The 19,128-nt window shown below is 41.7% G+C and overlaps 1 protein-coding gene across 1 annotated transcript; it reads right to left on the bottom strand.

The window, feature by feature from the left end:
- Positions 1-453: 453 nt before the first annotated feature.
- On the bottom strand, positions 454-4,354 carry LOC145449145 (stefin-C-like). The gene is made up of 3 exons (XM_080327615.1): positions 4,203-4,354; positions 2,013-2,114; positions 454-760 (listed from the first exon to the last, which is right to left on the bottom strand). The coding sequence occupies exons 1-3, from the start codon at positions 4,317-4,319 to the stop codon at positions 659-661; spliced, it is 321 nt and encodes a 106-aa protein (XP_080183741.1). The 5' UTR covers positions 4,320-4,354; the 3' UTR covers positions 454-658.
- Positions 4,355-19,128: the final 14,774 nt, after the last annotated feature.

Below are 19,128 nucleotides of genomic sequence, written 5' to 3'. Positions count from 1 at the left end.
AAGGTCAACTTTCCGGCTCAGCTCCCGAAATGGCCGCCGAAGCGTTACTTCAGTGCTGATTTATTGTATCTTAGTCGAATTTTGCCCTATATTTCACCAAAATTCTCAAAGAGGACAAAATCTCAAAAAGGAGGACATTTTCAAAAACCTGAAAAAGGAGGACAAATCCTCCTAATTGAGGACGCATGGTAACCCTAACGTTGTGTATCAACAATCGATTCGTAAGTTATGACGTCACCGGCATGAAATTTCTGATATTCTGGGCGAAGACGGAGCTGATGTTCTGATGTTCCGGCTTTTACAGTGGCTTGAGTGTGCTAACACTGGCAGGCCCCCAGCAGATGACGCCATATTATAACCGCGACTGGTAGACGGATTTAAAGAGGATCAGAACGACATCATTCTAACACCCGGGACTCTTTGATCCCAATCAAAGCATCTCATTACAACAAAAACAAAGGATATATGGTTTTATTGCAGGGTTACATGTCATTATCCAGGTAACAAATAATGAAGAAACTGTAGGAGACATTGTTGACGAAACATTCACTCAAACGCAACAATGAAATCACACTTTCGAAGAGACCACCAGTCAGTACACATTGCAGACGGTAATGGAACTTATAAACACTGACAAAGCTTGCAGCATGAACATTCATCATTTGAGAGGAACCACGCTAGTAAGAGTAGGAGGCTCCCTAGTGTAGGGTAAGGGCTTGAATATGGTTACCGTCGCAAATTTGTCTTCACACATGTCGACCTGGAACACAGAATAAGCTTTGAGACTACATGGTAGGGGAAAATACTAATACATATCGAGACTGCAGTCAGCCGAAATAGTAACCCGAGTCATTAGAGCGGGGGCAATTGAGTATCACTAATTTTGACGTAAAATAGTATGAAAGATGTGGAAAGTTAGAATATGTACCGTTTATGAAACCACAAAGAATACATTGCCAATTCTACATCACGTCAAGGTTGTAATGACTCGAGTCGTGATTTTTCGACGACTCGACTTGACTCATTTCTCAAATGCGTAAAATGACTAGACTTGTACTCGAGTCATTGTGCATGACTCGAACCGAGTCATCGAAACTAGGACGGCCAAGACAGACATTTCACTGTAATTTAGAAGAATAAAAGTCAACAACCGCATTTGGTATTTCGTCTGTCAGTCCTGATACTTGGAAAATAGGGCCAGAAACTGTTAAGGCTGAGGAAAATTACGATATTATGAATACGAGCCATCTACATCACCCGAGTAGAGTTGAAAAAAGTGGGTTGAACCGGATTGAACTCAAAACTGAACCGTGAACACAATGATTTGGACTCTGATTCGAGTCACAACACTATGACTCGGACTTGGACTCGACTTGACTCTGTGGTGAATTGAAAATGGCTCGACTTGACTCGAGTCAAAACTATAAAAGTTAGATTGACTTGTGATTCGGAGCCTCGTGACTCGGTTACAACCTTGGTAATGACTCGAGTCGCGATTGTTTGGTGACTCGACTAGACTAGACTTGTACTCGAGTCATTGTGCACGACTCGATTCAAGTCATATGACTCGAGACTAGGACGGCCAAGACGGACATTTCATTGTTACTTCGAAGAATAGTAAAGTCACCATATTATTGGTACACATTTCGTCAATCAGTCCTGATACTTGAAAAGTAAGGCCGGAAACTGTTTGGACTAAGGAAAATTAAGATACCGTATTATGAATGCGAGCCATTCTATATCACTCGAGCAAAGTTGAAAGAAGCGGGTTGAACTCAAAACTGAACACAATGACTTGGACTCGTGCTCGAGTCCAAACACTATGACCCAGACTCGGCATTAAACACTTGGACTTGACTTGGTGGTGAATTGAAAATGACTCGACTTGACTCGAGTCAAAACTATAAAAGTGAGACCGACTTGTGACGTTGGACCTCGTGATTTGGTTACAACCTGCACTCGACTACAATGTAGCTTAATTAAAAGGCCTTCCACACAAGAGAGACACTTACCACCAGTTTGTAGTTTGTCCCTGCGACGACTTGTGACTTGTACGAGATCACTTTGGGGTCGCAAATCTCTCCGTTCCAACTTTCTGCGACTTCCTCCAACACCTGAACAAATCACGGTAAGGTTCACACCTTGAAAACTTGGACAACTGGAAAAGTTTCAGCTTTTCCAAATTAAATTAGAACAAGAGTTACTGTTGAACCGACAGCAGATGATGTAGATAATAATAAGATCTTGCTTGCTTTCACACCTTATGTAACGTCCACTTGCAAAGTAATAATAATATTTATTACACGAGCTTTCGAAGTGCGGCTCCTTCATCAGGTGAAGTGAAAAAATAAAATTTATTATTACTTTGCAAGTGGACGTTGAATAAGGTGTGAAAGCAAGCAAGATCAAGTGAGAGTCGATTTTTAGCACCTACTGTCAGAACTATTTCACCAACAAAAATTATCGATTCAACATTTTTTACAACCGTGGAAGCTTTGGTTGTATCAACAAAACCAAATACCGCATGAGGCTGCGCTTAGATATGTCATTATTGTGATTAAACCGCAGCATTTTAAAGAAGCATTGTTATGACTAGGGCAAGTTTTTGCAAATTTTTTTACAGCTTCCGGCAGATTTCCAAGTAGGTCTACTCAGAATTTATGTGGTATGATGTTTCAAGCTGTTAGTAGGAATTTTACACTGCAACTTTTGATTGCAACTTTTATCAAATATTGCACAAAATGTAAAGGAATGATTTAAAAAACATGCTATAAAACGAGATCTAGTATGGTTTGATTTTCTTTGATTTGCATAACAATAGGCTAGTACTCCTATAGATGTGATATATTAGCTGCATCTCAATGTTATCTATGACGCAGCTGGCTTGCAATAGTATAGGAGCTGTCAGCTGTTACTCTCGGCGTTCACCTTTTTATTTCTCATGCGCTGGTGAAGACTGATAAGAGATTGTTGCGCAAAATAATGGTTCCGTGACTGATTGAATAAGGCTAGAGTGCTAGTTGTCAGTGAGGACACTTGTTTTCTTAGTGGATTGCGCAAAAATGCGACTTTTTACTGCAAATTTTGTTAAAATTAAGTGCACCTTTCTCACAATTGTAGTGCAACAAAAACTTGCTTAGTTATGACTTCATAGAATAATGGAACTCTGCTTACAATTATTCGAAAATATTCAGCGTAATTACGGTGACTGGTGTTATTTTATTTTAGATCGCATAAAAAGGAGAACGATTTGTGCATAGCAGTCGAATGCTAGGCTGTACAATTGCTATATACATATTTGAATACTTTGTTGCACCGATAGCAGACGATATATATAAACGTAAGACTTTGGTACCGGTATATAGTTACACTAACTAATAAAGTCATATTCATTTGTAAGTGCACGTTAAATAGGGTGTTGAAGCTACCAAGGTCTTACGCTTATATAGGCCTATTCATATTGAAATGAACCCAAATATTTTCGGCTGACACTAGCCAGGGGTAATCTTCAGCAACTAGAAGAGAATAGAAAATTAGTCATAATACCTTTGTGTGTTAACAGTCGTTTTATGACGTCACCAGCATGAAAATTAAATAAAAAGGCAAGCAGTTGGTTAAATGAACATGATTATTATTTCTTGATTGTATCCTACACAATGGCCAGGTTGGCAGATTGTGATTCAAGTCAACAAAGACATGGTATCATAGTGAGGGGTAATTATTCTTTAAGCAAGTCTGGTACTCGATTTTGCACTAGCATCGCAAAATTGTACGTGTCACCATAATCGAAGACAAAATAATATAAATCACGTTTCAAAGAACTGATATATAAGGCTAGGTATGATCAATTACCTAGTGATGAGATTTTGAATGAAGTACAAGGCTTAGGTTAAGTCGAGTATCCGAGTATCATTGCTTATGAAGTCTTAAAAGTATTGACGATATTGAAAGTTGAAACATATAATATTCTTGTTTATAATATAACTCCCAGTGAAAAGGGCACACAATTTCAGTGTTTGGAATAATAATCTCGAACTACCAGACTCTGATCGTTACAATTAAAGTTAGCCTACACCTACTCAAATCACTGTGCTTGGTCCTATTGATACATCACACTAACACACTGCAATACCATTCTCGTAATGTGCCACTGTAAGGTTTCCAGTCAGATGACAGGGCACTAATAATCAATAAAGACTCACAGATTGGAAAAGCGTTTCGATTTCTTTGGTTGGTGCTTTCTCCCGGCCATAACCTCCAATCAAGTGTGAGGCTGCTGTTACCCCGACCAGCATAACGACAAAGACCAAAACTTTCATGTTTCGATCAATCGTTCAACTAAAAGAATCAATCTGAAATATGAATATACACAATGAATGACAAAACAGCAGTCAACCTTTCAGGAGTTTAGTGAGTTGGCTTTACTTTGAGCAGTGTTTCTTTAACTGGGGTTTACACGAACCCCAGGGCGAGGCATTCATTGTTTTGGGTGAAAATAATGTTGGACTGGATTTGTTATTTTAACACTGTTGTTGACGCACAGTTCAGGAAACTTGTGGCTTCAGCTGCCAACAGAACAAATATCATTGAATCGAATTACGCCGAGTGGAATTAGTGGCAACGTCACGCAGAACTTTCTGTTCAATTACTGAATTATTCTATGCAGAAAAGCTCTCATCACGCAGGATTTATTCAAAAAAATTAACCGAGATTTCATAAGGGCGAATTACAACAACTGTAGTTCATGAAAAAACTGACTAATTAAATAAATAAAACACAAGCGCTCAGTAGTGTGTTAGAATTCATGCATATAATACAATGGATGACCACATATTGAACGCTAGACAAGTTCGGTCTCATAAAGGCAGTGGCCGTGTTACGTGTAGACAGGGGGTTGAACCAAAAAACCCTCTACCCCAGGGGTGTCAAACATACGTACGAAGCGATTCCGAGTAAATGAAAAACGGTTGTATTATCTATAACATATCTAAGAGACGACTTTTAATTTTACTACATTGTAACTATCCAACGGAAACGTTGCGTTGTCATTTTGAAAATACAGTAGTTTGTTCAAGTTGAAATCTGATAGATCAGTCCTGTTCGAGCCTGCCATATTAAATGTTTCGTTTTTGGTTAAAATTTTACATCATCATGGGCGATGGCTTACTGTTAGACAGGAAAACTATTTATTTATCTCATGACACGAGGAGAACATCAGAAGCTATAAAAAATCAGAAGGTTGAAGATAAGGACTCTAGAATAAGAATAGGATTACAAGTGTAGTGATTTTGGACCTTCAAGAAGTCGTTTTTCCGAAAGAAACAACCTTACTTTGGACACTTCCTTCTTCTGTGGCTCCCCATTTATAAATAAATACCATCCATCATCATATTTCCGAATAAATCTGATCCACCATCTCATTTTTCAGATCGACTTTTTGATATACACTGTTCGGATTCAGTCCAAACTCATCGATAGTGAGTCATTTCAATGGTTGTTTCCGCCAATAAGTTGCGCGTGACAGATGGGTTTCGACCGTTTCGTGCATAGAATAATTCAGCAATGAAGCAAAAGGTTGAGCGTGTGGCGTGACGTTGCCACCAATTCCACTCTGGATTCAAACTACTGTTACTCCTTGTAATACGATTACACAGCTACAATTATTTCATATAAATACTATGGCGCTACATAATTTGAACAGCACTCGATAGAGCATTCAGATTTCAATGACATAGCATTGGTAGTTTGTAGCAGTGTTGCCATCTCCGGATGGAAGAAAATCGCTAAAACTGGTGTCAAAAATCGCTAAATATTGAGAAAAAAGCGCTAAAAAATAGCGCTAAATCTGCATTAATTGCTAAAGGTGTTAAATTGAACCAATATATCAATACATTCTTCTCAGCTATATTTTACTCGTCTGGGGCCAAAGTCACTTATCATATTTCTAGTTCATAATACGTAGTACTCATCTCCAAGCGAGACGAAACGTGCAGTGCATTTCGATAAAGCAGATCGCTTTGCGCAATGATCGCTATACGTGACCACCGACCAGGTTTGCAGGCATAACCGCTCACTATATAAGCGTGCCTTGCTCGATGCGTCCGTGAATACGTTATGCGATGTACGGTGGAAATGCGCTTGACTTCTCTAAACTGTGGTGGAGTACTTGAACACGACATGCGACTTGACACACGTGTACGAAATGCGACTTGACCCGACACAACACGACTTGAACCGGGTTTGCCAGCCACTATAAGTAGAGACCTTAAGAAAATAATCCGAGGACCAACCCGGGGTATGAAATTTTATTAATCTGGTCTTAAGCGAAAGCTAGTGTCACACTGATACCGACAATACGAATTATATTCTGGTCAAGACAGTGGAACGACCTCAAAACAGCCCCCAAAGTCTGAAAATCGGCATTGATCAGAACACTCGCTTGACGAAATTGGTCATCGTTATGTTCATTGTGTTGCGGCGGTGCCATTGATGAAGCAATGCCGATTTTCAGACTTTGAAGGCTGTTTCGGGGTGCATGGTTCCATTGTCCTGACGAGATTTTATTTTGTAACTTCGAAATCACTGCGACACTAGCTTTCGATCATGGCCAATTATATTAAATTTCAGCACTCATGCAGGTCGCCAGATGTAGCACTGACAATTATGCTACTTTTAGATTATTCCAGAGATGCCACTGGGATATTTCGGAAAAACCCTACAGGGTTGGTTCGATTATGTTCACAATAAGAGCAATTCTGTTCACAATAAGAGCAGTCTCATGTTCACAATAAGAGCAGTCATGTTCACAATAAGAGCAGTCTCATGTTCACAATAAGAGCAGTCGTTGTATTCACAATAACATCAGCCGCAGCACCACCATATCCCCCGGACACGATGTCCGAGTGGCAACATAGTCCGAACACAACCCAGACATGATGTCTGGGGTCGTTCGGACATCATGTCAGGAGTGTGTTCGGACTGCGTTGACACTCGGACATCGTGTCTGGGGTGTGTTCGGACTGCGTTGACACTCGGACATCGTGTCTGGGGGTATTCGGGCATCATGTCAGGAGTTTGTTCGAACTGCGTTGACACTCGGACATCGTGTCTGGGGTGTTCGGACATCATGTCTGGGTTGTGTTCGGACTGCGTTGACACTCGGACATCGTGTCTGGGGGGGGGGGGCGTTCGGACATCGTGTCTGGGGTGTGTTCGGACTGCACTGACACTCGGACATCGTGTCTGGGGGTGTTCGGACATCATGTCAGGAGTGTGTTCGGACTGCGTTGACACTCGGACATCGTGTCTGGGGTCGTTCGGACATCATGTCAGGAGTGTGTTCGGACTGCGTTGACACTCGGACGTCGTGTCTGGGGGGGGGGTGCGTTCGGACATCGTGTCTGGAGTGTGTTCGGACTGCGTTGACACTCGGACATCGTGTCTGGGGGTGTTCGGGCATCATGTCAGGAGTGTGTTCGAACTGCGTTGACACTCGGACATCGTGTCTGGGGTGTTCGGACATCATGTCTGGGTTGTGTTCGGACTGCGTTGAAACTCGGACATCATGTCTGGGGCGTGGTGAGTTCGGACATCGTGTATGGAGGATGTCTGGGGGGTGTTCGGACATTATGTCTGGGGTGTGTCTGGGGGGGGGGGCGTTCGGACATCGTGTCTGGGGGTGTTCGGACATCATGTCTGGGTTGTGTTCGGACTATGTTGCCACTCGGACATCGTGTCCGGGGGATATGGTGGTGCTGCGGCTGATGTTATTGTGAATACTACGACTGCTCTTATTGTGAACATGAGACTGCTCTTATTGTGAACATGACTGCTCTTATTGTGAACATGAGACTGCTCTTATTGTGAACAGAATTGCTCTTATTGTGAACATAATCGAACCAACCCTCGTCGAAAAACCCAGATGTGGAGGCGTAATAAACCCAGATCCTATATTTCACTCAAAAGACACGAGATAGCTGTGAAAGTGGAGCCTGATAGTCGTCGGATACACTCTTACAGTCATTGAAGCCTTTGATATTGAATTTACAACAGTTCATAATACACATTTTGCTTGGTTAACACTGCGAATCGCACAAAAAACATGTTGTTTTCCTCTCGACACATCGCAATAAACAATTGGGGCGCAACGTGAATACTTGATAGTGTACCGGTACTATTTATATCATCGCGCTGCGAAAGTTCAATGCAATGCCATCCATTCCCTATTTCTAATGATGATTTCATGTATTTTCAGCGACCTGAACGGATTGAAAGTAGCTTTCGATTGATTAATCCTACGACAATCACTTTTATTTGGAATAATCACAGACCAATGTGTAGTGGAAAAGGAAATAAATAACTGCCAAATCATGAAATTCAGGGTTAGGGTTCGAATGTGCTGATAACCAATGCCTCTGATTAACTTGCTAGGGCCCCTAGGGGTGTCCAACTAACGAACTCTCTCTCTCTCTCTCTCTCTGAGTGTCCCAGTTGGAACTATAAATATACCCAGATAACAATAGGATTATATTAGTCGGATCATCACCTGGTCTGTTCATGAGCTTGTGCATACCATACAGTTACATGATATTTATCGATACATGCCGAATTGTTCACCAAGAGCCGAGTTCGCTACTGGCAATCGTCCTATATGAACATGACTTTCTGCGACGTGGAAGTTACCATTCAATGAAGCTCCATCGCATCAAGCGGAAGCCTCTTATTTTAGTAGTGAAATAGATTCTCAACACTTTGTCGTTACTTACAATAACAGCAAAATCCATCGACAATGGCGAACTGAAGTGCGTGGATTTTACGATATTTCGACCATACTAATCTAATATTTAATTTTTGAGCGTAAAACTGACCTGGCGAACTGGATGTTGAAAAAAAACCAGATTTCAAGAATAAAAACCCAGAAACCAGTGTTGGGATCAAGTCACTACCTTCGAGTCACGAGTCATCTCGAGTCATTGCACATTTTGACTCGAGTCAAGTCAAGTCACTCGTTTTTTGGAGGTGACTCGAGTCAAGTCGAGTCAAGTCAAGTCAAGTCACGAGTCAAGTCACGATTCGAGTCAAATTGAATTTTCGAAGTAGGCTATATGTGATGACCCAACTGTGTGACTGTGTGCTAACTGTGTGAAGGATAGATTAATTGGCCATTTATCTTGAATCAAATGACGATTATAAAGTTAAATACTCATTCAAAAAGGTGTTTTATCGCTCACGCACACGTAGAACTGATAATAAAATACGTGAGTAACGTGAGCTACATGCCAAGTCTGATTTTATCAGCCAATATAAAGGATCGAATACGAAGCCTCGAGAAGTTGAACAAATTTGTATGGTACAATAGGCACTACCGACCTACACCTCTGTGAGAATATAAAGGCATAAACTATATTCGTTCGATTTAAATCATACAAGAGTGTTGGTAAAGGTGAGCACTGCGCAATGTAAGCACTAAGCTGCCTAAGAAACAGAGATACGATGCGATTAGATAAATCTACTGCTACTACGACAATGTAGGTGTGATGGTTTCGTAAGCGGTCAATTTATTTGTGATGTAACAATGGATGATCAGTGAAACTTATAATGATTGAAGACTGGTTGCTCTCGCAAGTGACACCGGCGTATCGCTGACAACCAAAACATACATAATATAGGGTGATTTAATCGACACCGTTTACTTAATGACTTGAAATTGACTCGTGAATTTTGCTCCGAGTCACGAGTCAATCCGCATTTCTGAGGCGTCGAGTCAAGTCAAGTCAAGTCATTTTTGCAAAGTGACTCGAGTCAAGTCAAGTCATACGAAAATCGTGACTCGAGTCTGACTCGAGTCAAGTCATGACTCGAGTCATCCCAACACTGCCAGAAACCCAGGTGATGCTAAAAAAACCCAGATCTGGGTGGAAAAACCCAGGAGTGGCATCTCTGGATTATTCAGCAAGGAGAGACACTGTTTGCCCATGCGTAACCGCCAGGAGTTGCGTATCTTCTATCTATCCGTAGGTTAGAAATTTATAATTATATATCATCGGATTCCGCACTTTGGTGACCGGTATAGCCAATGCAGTCGTCGGCCAGAACTGATCTTTATTAGTTATTTTGGGTAAAAAAGCGCTAAATAGTCGCTAAATACTTTTTCAAAAATCGCTAGATTTATCGCTAGGCGCTAGATCCATATTTTTTGGCGCTAAACCGGATGACAAATCGCTACACTACAAAAAAATTAGACAAATTTGGTCTCAAATTTAAGAAATGAGGATGATTTGGTCCTATTTTCAGCAATTTCAGTCTCACTGATGAATTATATATATATATCGACTTTCAATTAAATAATTAAATAAAAGGGCAAAAGAAAACAGGAAACAAAAGAACATCAAGATAATCCGTTTTGGGCCCTTGTTAAGCGCCTCCAGCGGGGGCGGTCGTGGGCGTCTTCGAGCTAAAGCCCGCGTTGCGCTAGCTCGGTTTCTATTGTCGAGCGCCATGTGGTTCTATTCCAGCCACCTCTGCGCAGACCTCTTAAAGACGCAGAAGGCTATGCAATTAGTTACGTAGTTTACCAGTTCTACGAAAATGTGAGCGATACAGCGCCTTCTTGCATGTATATGGTATATTTAACTCTATATTCGTTCAGAATCAATGACCCTATCAATCTGTATTTCAGACAGCTAGCAAAATGTAACGACGTAATCATGCCTCATACTTTGAAAAGGCAATTTGACTTGAATCGTGACTTGACTCGTGACTTGACTTGACTTGACTCGACTTGACTCGAGTCAGCTTCGATATTCGATTGACTTGACTTGATTCGAGTCAAAATGTGCAATGACTCGAAATGACTCGTGACTCGAAGGTACTGACTTGATAACCTAACCGTTGACATCGCTGGTCAACCAATTTCCAACACTAAAAATGCCAAATACCTTGGTGTTTTACTGGATTCGGACATGTCCTGGAAGAGTCACATACAATCACTCAAACCACAACTATCGAAGATATGTGGTCTATTTCGCCGCCACTCTGCCAGTCTGCGTGCTGTTGATACTCTTCAACACTCTATTCCTATCAAAGTTACAATACGGAATTCTTTGTTGCGGTGCTGCCTGCAAGAATACAATTGACCCACTGCAAAACTTCAACACCGGATCATCCGTATCATTGCCAAAGCCATACGGGGGTCTGGATGTGCAACTGATAAATCGCTTCTCAAAAGATTTGGTGTTCTAAACTTAGAAGATATGAGGAAGCTAGAAATTGCCAAGTTTATGTATCAGTTCCATCGCGGTCAATGTCCTTCAAATTTCAACGACTCTTCACCTCGGAGATAAAAGCGCACAAGTACAGCACACGCGCGTCAACGAAGAACAACTACCATATGATCAGGACTGAATACAAGAAAACGCATTGCTCTATCAAGTATGCCGGACCCCAATTGTGGAACAGCATCTCGCCGGCTATATCCGACAGTCGTCGAGCATGTCCGCATTCAAGTCGAAATACATGCAATTTCTTCTAAATCAATACTATAGCCAGTCTTCAGGATTACCGGACCACGACCTAACATCGACCTCGCTCTCCACCACATGCCATCTCATTTTGTCGCTTGCGTCTTATATTCTCTGCATTACTTTTCATTCAGTGTGCATGCCTCTTATTTACTTCGCCTAGGCTAAGGTGGGTGTCTGATCTTAAAGGCTACTCCAAGTTGTTTCGACACCTTCTTATCTTTTCATTGTATCGCAGTCTTGTGATGTTTTGAAACGATGAAAATATTAATAAACCTGATTGATTGATTGATTGATCCCAACACTGCTTTGTACTCGAATTCTGACCATTACACAAGATGTATCGGCATGTGAACTCTATTTGTGCCAAATTTCATCGAGATCCAATGTCCCAATATGGTCAAAATTCGCCCAGCTTCCTCACCCGCCATCACCGGATTCACGTCAGATAACCGATCATCTGTCCTGTGCAAATATGAACTGTAGGCTTGTGATAAACAGCAAAAAGATATATTTTCTTGAAAGTAACATCATACTATTTATGTAGAAATTGGGTAGACTTATATTATATCAAAGCTAATTTTGTAGCAGTATTTCTTGAAGTACGTAGTCGTGTATTGAAAATCCGCGCCTTCGATTTGATATGACCGAGTGCCGAAAATCCATCTCCACAAAGATAGATGGAGGCTAATGTAGCATAATATTAACGCGTAACGCTTCCGATGACACTTTTGGTGTCTCTCAACAAACAGTCATATGGTAGTAATGGTACCAAAATGAAGAAACATATTTTTAATGAATATATCAAGTCCAGCCTCGTCATTTTTGTCTGGCATCTCATCTTAAAGTTATTCTGAAATACTAGTTATGTATATCACAGGATGAAATGGATTTCGTGACGAGGTTTCAATCCCTTCATTGGGAAAAATCAGGTAAAATACCTCAGAAATTTTTATTTTTTAACGACTGTTCATGAATATGATAAGACAGATGACAACTTCAAATCGAAAGGGTTTGTAAACATTACGAGTCAGCCTGACTGGCCTAACTATCTCCATATATTTATTTTATCCACAAACGCCAACAAAACGTTTCTAAACGGCAATATGTTTGTATCAGTAGGTTATTGGCAATTTGGCAATTAAAATGCATTTGCACAGTATGATATTTCATGTCAGACGATTATTATGATGATATGAGTCATGAGATTTTAGCAGTTGTGGTGCGAACTGCCTCATGCTTTCTCAAATAAAAACTAAACAAAAATTGGGTTATCAATCAATTTGAGGTCTCGCGGACCCCCTGAAATTGCTTCGCGGACCCCCGGTTGAGAACCACTGCCCTAACCCCTAACCGTCGCAATAGGAATGCTACCATTTGAAAAGAAACAACTCTACTAAATTCAAACGATGTCGCTGGTCCCGGCTGGATTCAGAGCAAATATTACTGAGATATTATCGAATTCCTATTTGTAGTTCATGTCGAAAAGTACGCCGACTTTATTTTGAGACCTGCTATCCTCCCACGAAACGAAGTGCACTCGTAAATGTAGTACATTTTTATTAAATCAATTCACTATCGTATCGTGAAATCTGCGAGTAAGATGCAACGTGGAGACCAAAGTTTAAACCCGGTTAAAATGAAAGATCTCCGGGTCGCCACGACCCTTTCTTATCCAGGGGAATCGGTTGCCAGAACCAGTTTTTCATATGAAACTCTGAAATTCATCCATTATCCTTCCTTCCTTCTAATTGATGAGGAAGTGAGGGGGTGAATTTTGACCCTATTGGGACATTGGATCTCGATGAAATTTGTCAAAAATAGAGTTCACATGCTGATACAGCTTGTGTAATGGTCAGAAGTCGGTTAAAAAATTGTTTTCTTGGTTATCTTACGTGAATCCGGTTATGGAGGCGAGGGGGGGGGGGGAGAATTTTGACCCTATTGGGACATTGGATATCAATGACATTTGGCACAAATAGAGTTAACACAATGATACATCTTGTGTATTAGTCAGAAGTCGGTTACAAAAGTGTTTTCTTGGTTATCTGACGTGAATCCGGTGATTGGGGAGGGGGCGAATTTTGACCCTATTAGGACATCGTATCTCAATGAAATTTGGTACAAATAGATTTCACGCGCTGATACATCTTGTGTATTAGTCAGAAGTCGGTTACAAAATTGTTTTCTCGGTTATCTGTCGTGAATCCGGCGATGGGGGGTGAGGGGGGGGACGAATTTTGACCCAATTGAGGCATTGGATCTCGATGAAATATGGTAAAAATAGATTTCACGCGCTGATACATCTTGTGTATTAGTCAGAAGTCGGTTACAAAATTGTTTTCTCGGTTATCTGTCGTGAATCCGGCGATGGGGGGTGAGGGGGGGGGGGGACGAATTTTGACCCAATTGAGGCATTGGATCTCGATGAAATATGGCAAAAATAGAGTTCACGCGCTGTTACATCTTGTGTAATGGTCAAAAGTGGGTTACAAAATCGTTTTTATCAGTTGTCTGGCGTTATTGCTTTTGCATATTTCGTTGAAATATATACATTCGCCTCATCATAAATATAATTTTGGACACGATTGCGACGGCCGATCCGTATGAAATTTCGTACTGCAAGAGTTACCGCATAATTTTATATTGTATGTGAATTTTGAGTATCCAAATCCGGCTCCTCCTTGGCTTCCGCAATATGGTGATACCTCCGTTGTGTACGTCACCGATAACCTTTAGTTGGAACGCTCGATTTTGTGTGACCTAATTTTGTGTGATGACTGATGAGCAGGCCTGTTTATTTTTGGATTTCTCCAAAAATAACAAAAATAGCTTAGTTTTGGATGTTTTCAAATTTTATTTTTGGAGAATCTCCAAAAATAAGAAATGAACGTGTTTTTAGCCCTATTACTACTGGAAAACTCCACCGAGCGTATGTTATTATCATGTATTCAAGTCCTCTAACACATCGACATCATCAGTGATCTTGATATAACTTTCAAATACATCTGTCAAAAAATCAAGTTGTTGGCCTGGAGAATACCCTCTAAAGAAAAATCAGAGAGAGGCGCGCGGCCGATACCCTTCTCCAACTTGATTTTCGAGACCTCGACCGTCGCAACTGTGGGAAACATTGAGCCTAGGGGTTCAAAAACGGATGGATGGCTAACTCTCCAAACTCCTCAATCTTCCAAGCTTTGCTCCTGACAAGCGCTCGTCAGTGATGCGCTTGAAACCCTCTGATCCTCCACGAAGTTGCGTGCCTCATTGAACTGGACAACCCAACGGCCAACACCGTCTGACCAGAAAACCTTCCTTGTGGCGTGCGTCGTTGTCCCAGTCCTCATCTGGACTGGCTCGAAGACGTTCGACCAGGCGCTGGAGCACTTGCTGCTCCTCGATTAGACTGCCAATACCCTGAAGCTTCGTGACGGTGTTGCTGCTCAGCTCTGGGACCATGCGATCGAGAACGATCAGTTGGAATCACCACTGCAGCGAAGGTGCACATGCAGGACTTTTCTCGTCCATAACATCAAGGAGTTTGGTAGGGTGTCCAGTCAACTAAGAGGCCATCTTCTTCATTGACAAGCAATGGGCGTTAACAGACTTGGGTCACGCACTTTCCATCTCCTGGATCAAGTTCTGTGGCCGTCTGCGGTATCCAATCAGTCCCGTCCCGTGTAGACGAAGTGATTGTGACAGAGGTGGCCGTATTTGGTTTGGCCGTTCCATTTGCCTCACTCAAGCTGCCTGCCCGTCTTCTCTACGTGCCGTACTGTGAAACTTATAGGAGTACAAAGACGGAGGGGGCGGGAAGGCAAGGTCAGCAGAAACGTGGAGTGGAATGAGTGGAACTAGTTTTAGCGTTTCGGTGACCCCTTCCCTAACACACAGGCTATTTTTTGTGTGTTTTATGAGTTTCCTGGTTGTTTACATCGCTCTGACTTGTTCATTTCACTGAAAAACCTGAAAAATCATCGTCCAAAAAAATCTTATTTTTGGATGTTTTCAAAACTTATTTTTGGAGAATCTCCAAAAATAAAACCCAATATCCAAAAATAAACAGGCCTACTGATGAGTGATGACTTCACCTTGCCTTGGAAGCCTTCACGGGGCCCTTCACAGCACGGTGCACACTGTTCACAGCATTCACACTTCACACACGCCTCTCAAGCTTAGGAGTACACACTAAAGGTAAACGGTAGCAACCATACCGGACATATTGCAAATTCGACGGTGTATCTGAATTCGGTTCGGTTCATCAGCAATTTTCATCCGTTCGATACACCACAAAAATTGCGATACAATGAAAAGATAGGAAGGTATCGAAGCGACTTGGAGTATTCTTTGGAATCAAACACCCACTTTGGCCTATAGGGCCTAGGCGATGTTAAGACGAGGCATACACACCGAATGAAAAGTAAAAGAAGATAGTAGGCTATAGATAAGCAAACGACAAAAAATGGAGTAGCATGTCACGGAAGGCGAGATCGATAGGTCAGATCTTGGTCCGGTAATCTTGAGGGCGGACTAGTATTCATTTAGTAGAAACTGCTTGTATTTCGACTTGGATGTGGACATGGACAATGGACATGCTCGTCGACTGTCGGATGGCCGACGAATTCACAAACTGCAGTGACGGCTCATGACGATATCGAGTTGTGGGGCAAGGGCTGAGCGTGATTTGGCATCGCTGTGAATCGAGAGCACAGCCAACGCACCTAGCCTACCTTGACAAATCCTGTTTCTAAGAAAAGGCTCGATTCGTTTCAATGTGCTAAAATTACGTTCGCATTCCGCGGTCCTCATCATTGCTAAACGCCAGCTATTCATTTTGATCAAAATGCGCAAGAGAAAAAGTGCGAGTGCGTTTCCATCTCAAGTACGATTGGATCAATGTACATTTTCTAGGCTAATAAGTACCGAGTCTCTTCACCTCTAATGTTTACTCTAAAGCAGGGGCGGCAACTTCTCCAGCAAGCGTGCCTGATATGGGAAAATGAAGTAGGCCTACTTGGTACGCCAGGGCCGGATTCCTGAATCGATACATTATTCGCCGATTTATTCACCTGTACAAAGAATAAATCGTATTTAATGTAAGCTGTAAGTTATGTTTACGATATTAAACTCAGAAGAAAGTTTCCTAAAATCCACAAAACGACGACCAAATTCATTGTCTGATGCAGGTATCGAATTGGTGTCCTTCTCGGCTGTCATCATTGTGGTGACAGAGCAAGGGTGTCAAACTCAACTGGCGCCGCGGGCCGGATTCAAACCTTCATATCGCTCGCGGCCGGATCAGTCAAATGTAGGCCCTATTTCACAATGTTGCCTGAAAATCCATGACCTTGTTTTGCACTTGCATACTTTATTAAAAGCCTATATATACAATAGTAAATTACATAACATTACGGAACACAGGGTATACTATCCTAGCAACAACTTTATTCGCGAACAATGGAATTGGCAAAAATGCGATTAATAACCGGTTGAATACAGGTATATACGGCTAAAAAGTGGCCCTAACGACGATATAAGCTGAGATATGTCTATGCTTCCTTTGTTTTGGTCGTATCATGGCGGTAATTCTGCGTATGCGTTAAGAGGTATACAATAGATTTATCAGTGAATGCGGGCGTAGGGATAGCTCCATTATTATTTATTCGAGATTCGGGTTTATCTGAAGGCCGAATCTTTTTCAGAAGTCAGAAATCATGCAGCAGTGCGACCACAGATATTTGAAGTCTGTTTTTGTGTGACTAGTATATTTCTCATGTAACCTGCATATCACGGTTTCGCATTGAAGTTTTCGCTTCTGTGACTAACTACGTTTTGGTCAATTTTTCAACAAAACTCTGAACGCAGTGTGCACTTTTGAGCCTTCCTGGGATTAGGTGTCAGATGGTTATAATGACATTTGCTGTCTTGAGGGATTATTTGATGGATGTAGCATATTCTAAAAATCACAATAATTGTTAGAGATGTGCTGAATAATACAGGCAATTTTTTCGATCTACTCAGAATTGCTTCGCGGGCCGGATGAAATCGAGTGGCGGTCGGATGCGGCCCGCGGGCCGTATGTTTGACACCCCTGATTTAGAGCGTTGGAAAATTTGTCGGAATATTCTGACTTGAGCTGTCGAGAAAACAGTGTTAGCTTCACCTTGAATGCCTTCGCCGCTGAGAGCATTTCGTAACCTTCCCTTGACGTCTGGTGTTCAATTCATCTGTTCAAAGACATCAACTAAAAACGCCCGATCTGAAAGTCATTCGGAATTTCTGAGTTGAGGATGTTCTGTATCTTTCCTTTTTATCTTCAAAAACAGTAATAGTAACAGCAAGTAGTGGGGGATTGCGGCAGACTCATAGCCACGGGCCACACTATCATATAAGACTACAAACTGTCTGCGGACCACTCAATATCCCGTTGCGGGCCGGGTCGGGTTTGCGGGCCGTACGTTGCCCGCCCCTGCTCCTGAGGCAGTGTAGCCTACGTAGCAATGATTGAACACGATTCATGTTCGCACTTGACCTGAATAACAATCTACAGAACTGACTATAATTCAAGAGATTGAAAAGCCTAACAAGAAAGGTCGACGAGCTCAAACACATACGCCATCATGTTGCCTTACAGAACGGGGGCGACTTGGAAATTACCCTAATTTCGCCGAGTAAGATGAATAAAGATAAATAAATAAAGTTTATCGTACGATTTGTTGTTGTGAGAAGCATACGAATAGTGAAGGTTATTATGAGCCCAGCCGGGGCAAAGAATATGGCTGTCACGGTGAGACAATTTCAAGCAAGTCAGCATAGAAAACAACACTGAGTTTTTTTGAGATTTCGCATTCTGAAGTCGATCCTTCTTTTCATAATATTCGGCCAATTTTCATCTCCGAGCAGCACAGGTGTAGGAGGAACCTACCCCACATCGAGCAGCGCAGCAGTGTGGCGGAAGCACCCAACCTAATAATCCCTTTTTTATTTTTCAAGTTTCCATTCAGATTGGCGGTGCCGCCCACTTGATACCACCACCATTCTACGTAGGCGCTATCGCTACGTAGGAGCTATCGTGTACGCAATGATATACATATGTAAAATATATATTATTATACCTATTATCGCATGTACATATTGTCGACTCGACATCATGGCGTGGCGACTTATAGGAGCAGGGTGAACGCTTATTCACTGCGCATCGAGTTGCGATGGCGTTTTAAGGAAACTGTGTTGCATGATTTTACTCGATCTGCTTCTAAACAGCCTTGAATGTTATCAAAACAGCGATTCGGCAGGACGTTGTAGTTGCGAGAAACGATGTCGCCTCTTTGGCGTACATATTCTCTACATTGTTATTGAGTCGAATTTCTCGATATTTATCTAACAAATTTACTGAGCCGTGAATATTTCCAGTTTTCAAAGCTTGGCTGAGCTATAGTGGACATAATCTAGTGATTCGATTTCAGGGTATATTCCAATTGGAAATTCGCGGCCAATCCATTATGGGAGATTACCGCGTGTGGAATTATTGAGGAGTTAGCTACAGTACATTGTAGACCCCAATTTCGAGCTCAAACCAAACTTTAATATATCATACCAATTGTTCTGG

This window comes from Botryllus schlosseri, chromosome 1, assembly GCF_051294905.1.
Source record: "Botryllus schlosseri isolate E-star chromosome 1, Bs_hap1, whole genome shotgun sequence".
NCBI classification, from domain to species: domain Eukaryota; kingdom Metazoa; phylum Chordata; class Ascidiacea; order Stolidobranchia; family Styelidae; genus Botryllus; species Botryllus schlosseri.
This window is presented reverse-complemented; position numbering and strand designations above follow the sequence as displayed.